Source organism: Bison bison, unplaced genomic scaffold (genome assembly GCF_000754665.1).
Source record: "Bison bison bison isolate TAMUID 2011002044 unplaced genomic scaffold, Bison_UMD1.0 scf7180017864371, whole genome shotgun sequence".
Taxonomy (NCBI): Eukaryota; Metazoa; Chordata; class Mammalia; order Artiodactyla; family Bovidae; genus Bison; species Bison bison.
The window spans coordinates 8,466,187-8,471,062 of record NW_011494943.1 but is presented as its reverse complement, the minus strand read 5'-3'; the positions used below and the strand labels follow the sequence as shown (position 1 = coordinate 8,471,062).

General features: G+C 58.3%; 1 protein-coding gene across 1 annotated transcript in view; it reads right to left on the bottom strand.

Moving 5' to 3' along the window:
• Positions 1-1,930: 1,930 nt before the first annotated feature.
• MGAT5B (mannosyl (alpha-1,6-)-glycoprotein beta-1,6-N-acetyl-glucosaminyltransferase, isozyme B) overlaps positions 1,931-4,876 on the bottom strand; it is a 65,781-nt gene continuing 62,835 nt past the window's right edge. Inside the window, exons 16-18 of the mRNA XM_010856513.1 lie at positions 3,168-3,242; positions 2,532-2,788; positions 1,931-2,129 (exon numbers count right to left, since the gene is read on the bottom strand). Coding sequence (XP_010854815.1) covers positions 1,931-2,129; positions 2,532-2,788; positions 3,168-3,242 — 531 coding nt within the window. The remainder of the gene's footprint in view (positions 2,130-2,531; positions 2,789-3,167; positions 3,243-4,876) is intronic.

Here is a 4,876-nt window from a genome sequence, read left to right as displayed (position 1 = left end):
AGCTCCCTCCCAGGGGTGCAGATTCCATCCTGCTTTTTTCTTTTCCCCTGTCCTACCCGGTTACATGGGGTTCTTTCTTGCAGCTTTGGTTGTGAAGGATCTTCTGCCAGCTTTCAGCTGGTTTTCTGTGAGAATTGTTCCACGTGTACATGTATTTTTGATGTGTTCGTTGGGAGATGAACTCATCTTTTTCCTCTGCTGTCCTGACCTCCCTCCCCTAGTCAGTCATCTTATCACGATCCAGCTCAGAGATTCTCATAAAAATGCATTTCTGTCCTCTGACCTCACAGCAAGCACAGCCAGCAGAGGCCAGACCCAGGTGGGCAGAACCGGGTACAGCCTGCTGGTCAAGCAGGGTCCCTAAGGTCACAGTGTTGGGGTGGTCAGAGGGGCCCATGGACTTCTGACACCTGCAGGGATTTCCTCTGAGCAACCTGACATAGCACCAACCTTGTAGATGGAGTGACAATGTGGAAGAGGGGCCCACGGGCCCCAGATATCTGCCCCCAACCCTGGGTGTTCACACCCCACTCCTCCTCCAGGCCTGGGCATCCCAGGAAAAAGATGAGAAATAGCACAACTCCTCCTCTGCACCTCACATCCCAATAAAATATTTATTATTTCAAGAAATAAATCTTTAAAAAAGAGAGAGAAAAGAGTATCTCTATTGCTTTCCCCCGACAGGTCAGGTCCTTGGTGACTACTGAGTTTCTGTGGCCACAGGGGCCACCCCGACCGAGAGGGCTCTCTGATGGGAGGGGTCCAGCCTCAGGCCCACAGCAGGGCTAGTCCCCCCTCTCTGGACTCAGGGTCCTGTGGCTGCCTCCCCAAAAGGGTGGAGGGGCAGGCCTAGGTGGGTGGGGCAGGTTGCCAGAAAGGGAGTGGGATTAAAAACCAACTGGGGTTGGGTGGCAGTGTGTCTGAAGCCCTGGTCTTTTTCCTCAAGCAGGGCTCTGGGCTCAGGCTGAAGGGGAAGGCATGCCACACAAAGATGGACGGACAGCTGGATCCAGAGAAGGTGTGAGGCTGGAGGAAGCTGGAGGTAGGGACGCAGATGCAGCACTGATGGGGTGGGAGGGCACAGCGGGTAGCAGCCTGGGGAGCCAGGAAATAGGCCAGGTGTGCTGTGGGTGGGGCTGAAGGTCCATCCCAAGCCTGCGAAAGATGCCTGGGGGTGGGGCAGGGCCTGAGGCTTTGGAAGCAAGTCCACGGTCTGGAGTCGCAGTCATGCTGGGGGAGGTTTCAGGAAATGCCCAAAGTGAAGAGAGTTGGAACAAGCAAAAGGGAGACAATTCAACCCAAGGTCCAGGTGGTCCCTGCAGCCTCCGACCATAGTCCCCAAGGGTGGAAGGGAGAGGGAATTTGGGAAAGCTAATAGGAGGCCTCAACAGGGTCCCCCAGCCTGGCCTTCCCTCAGGCCCCCCACCCTTTCTGCCCACATTGCAAACAGCTCCAGAGGGACAAGGTTGACCCCTCACACATCACTCCCCACTCTGTGGACCGTTCAATGGGCCATCGAGCAAGTATCACCCCGCTTCCTCTGTCGTATACCCAGAGGACCCCTCCTGGTCCCAAGAAGGACAAGAGCCCTCTCTCCATCTGGCTCAGATCTGGTCTTGCACAGAGCAAGGGACCTCTGACCACCTGCTCCTGGGCCACTCAGTGGGACCCTTGTACCAACCCCCAGCTGTTTGGCCACTGTGCTGCCATGCGCCCCTGGGAGGAGCATGAGGAGCCTGCCTGGGGTGGGCACCAGGTGCTTGGCAGAGTCTCCCCCCTCCCTAGACCTACACACCAATCTGCCCTGCCCATGTCCCGGTCAAGGAAGAAGGCTTCAGTTCGGGGGCGTCGAGGGGAGGGAGGGTCACTGGAGCTCGGAATCTGCTGGTGCTTTCTCCTGCAGTGGGGAGGGCCAGCCGGGCGGTCACCCTCACAGACAGTCCTGGCACAAGGCCACCTGGCCCTTGCGGAAGTCTCGGCGGGGGCAGAGCCGCCGATATTTCGTGCTGGAGCCGGCACAGCTGAAGAGCAGAGGTTCCTTCTGCAGGAAGCACTCCTGGCCGGGCTGGGCGAAGGCCGGGTACAGGTGGTTCATCTCTGACTCAATGCCATCGCAGGGCACCTGCAGCCTGGGTGGGCACCACCGGAGGCGGTCACTCAGTGGGCGCTGCCCATTCCCCCCACCCCGGCCCACCCATTCTGGACCCAGGGATGTTTCTAGGAGGCGCTGGGATAAACGCTGGGGTGGGCAGCTCCTGACAGTGGGCAGGAGGGCAGGGCCACAGGCTGATACATCAGGAGAAATTGGGCAGTTTCTGCAGCCTGGACCTAGAAGATGCCCAGACAGCCTGGGCAGGGGTGTAGAGCTGCAATGTGGAAACCTGCCTGGAAGGTCCCTTCCAGATCCTTCCTCTCTGGGAAGCACTGAGTCCCCCTCACCCTTGCTGGCAGGCCAGGGGGCAAGGCAGTCAAGGGAGTGAGGGGCTACAGGTGAAGTCAGCTGGGCCGGGTCAGGCAGGGGGCTCACTCACTTCTGGAAGGCGTCCTGGCTGTTGAGGAAAGGGAAGAAAGAGGGCTCGCAGATCAGCCCATGGTCCAGGCAGGCGTCCGTGCAGGCCGTCCCGGCAGCAGCCAGCCAGGCCCGGAGGGAGTGCGCTGGAGGCCAGGCCCCCGGGGCCAAGCTGGCGTTGCGGGCCCATTCAAGGTGGGTGGCGTTGGGAGCCAGGATGAAGGGGCTCTGCGGGGCTCGGGTCCCAGGTGGGGCAGGACCTGGGGCTGCACAAAAGTCCTGCCGGGAGGAAAGCAGAGTTTGGAGGAAAAATGGGGCACCTCTCTCCCGCCAACTCAACCTACTCCCGACTTCCCCTCACTTGCTACCAAACTTTTAAGCAGCTTTATAATAAAATGAAAAATAAGAGACTTTGCATTTCCGTGCTATGATATGGAGGCTTGGATGCGAGAGCTGGGGGTCCAGGAGAGGGGCGCTCCAGGCCTGGTCTCTGAGCAGTACTGCTGGCCCCTCAACAGTCCATCTCCACCCTCCGCAGGGAAGGAAACAGGCTGGAGAAAGACGGGGGGGCTAAAGCACCCTGCACCCCGGGCAGAGGTGGGTCCTCAGACTCTGGAGCCGCCCAACCCCAGAGACCGAGAGTGGGGGACCCACACACCTGGTGCTGGATGTAGGCGTGGATTCGCTCCAGCATCCCCTCACACGTGTACTCGTAGGGCAGGTAGGGGTCCACCTGTGGGAGAGACAGGCAGACACATGGGTCAGGAGAAACCCTGGGGCTCCCCAGACCTGGCCGCTTGGCTCTGGGAGCAGAGATCTGGGGGCTCAGGCATCCTGCACCCAGCTAGCCGACCACTCCATCCACTCAGATGCCCTGCTCCCCAATGCCCCCCACAGTGGCCCCCAGGGGCTCAGGACAGCTCATCTCTCCTTGGCTCCTTTCCAGCTATACCAAGTTTTCCCTCTTTCCCTAAAGCTCATCGTTCTATCTCCACTTGGGCTGTGATGTCTGCTCTTTCCGAGCCAAACCCTGGATTCATCTTCCCCTTCCCAGGTGGCTCAGGGGTAAAGAATCCACTGACAGGAGACATGAGTTCAATCCCTGGGTCAGGAAATTCATCTGGAGGAGGAAATGGCAACCTTCGCTAGTATTCTTTGCTTCCCTAGTCGCTCAGTTCAGCTGGTATAGAATCCGCCTACAACACAGGAGACCCCAGTTTGATTCTTGGGTCAAAAAGTTCCCCTGGAGAAGGGATAGGCTACCCACTCCAGTATTCTTGGGCTTCCCTGGTGGCTCAGTTAGTAAAGAATCTGCCCACAATGCGGGAGACCTGGGTTCGATCCCTGGGGTGGGAAGGTCCCCTGAAGGAGGGCATGGCAACCCACTTCAGTATTCTTGCCTGGAGAATCCCCACAGACAGAGGAGCCTGGGGGGCTACAGGCCATGGGGTCACCAAGAGTCAGACACGACAGTGATCAAGCACAGCATAGCTTAGATGTCACCTCCTCCAGGAAGCAGACCCAGAGTAACACCTCCTGTTTAACTCCTGTTAAAAGACCACTTTCCTTGGCCCTCACCCCAGACCTCCCCAGTGTAGAACTGGCTCCTGTGTTATCATTTCTGATGTGTCCCTTGTCTCCCTCAGGTTAGGAGCCCCATGCACTCTGGGACCATGACTTGTTCACCATTGAATCCCTGATGCCTCACCCACTGCCTGGTACCCAGTCGTCACTGGGGAAGTAGTCGTAGAATGGAAAAGCATCCCGGCTCTGCCTGTGTCCTGCCCAAGATGCGGAAGGTTCACGCAAAGGAACCCAGAGCATCTCTCAGCCTGATGGAATGAGATCACATTTGTGAAGCTTCCTGCCCAGATCAGGCACCTGGGAGCTCTATGAACTAGGTGCCCCAAACAGAGGCCACACACCGTCCATCTAAATATCAAAGTTACAGAGCAGCGCACACTGGGGCTGATGGGAGCAGATGGATTAGGCAGCTGGGGCCCGAGCAGTGAAGGGAACAAAGGGAGGAAGTGATGAGGGACCTGCCTCCTGGGAGTGGGGACCCGCACCTCTCCTCCACTCTTCCTGCCTGGCGACCCCTGCCCTGTTCACACCAACCCCCCGGGGGCCCAGCACACAGCCAGCCCGGAGGAAAGATCGGCCAGGTGGGCAGGAGGCAAGATCAGGCTGACATGGGAGACAGTCCATCTCAGACTCAGAGAAAGATGTTTTAGCCTTCAACACCCATGCCCAACTCCCCACGTGTGTGTGTGTGTGTGTGTGTGTATGTGTTGGCACCACACCCAGCCAGCCCACCTCCTGTTAATGCCATTTTCCAGCCAGCAGCACCAGGAATCAGGTAGCTTC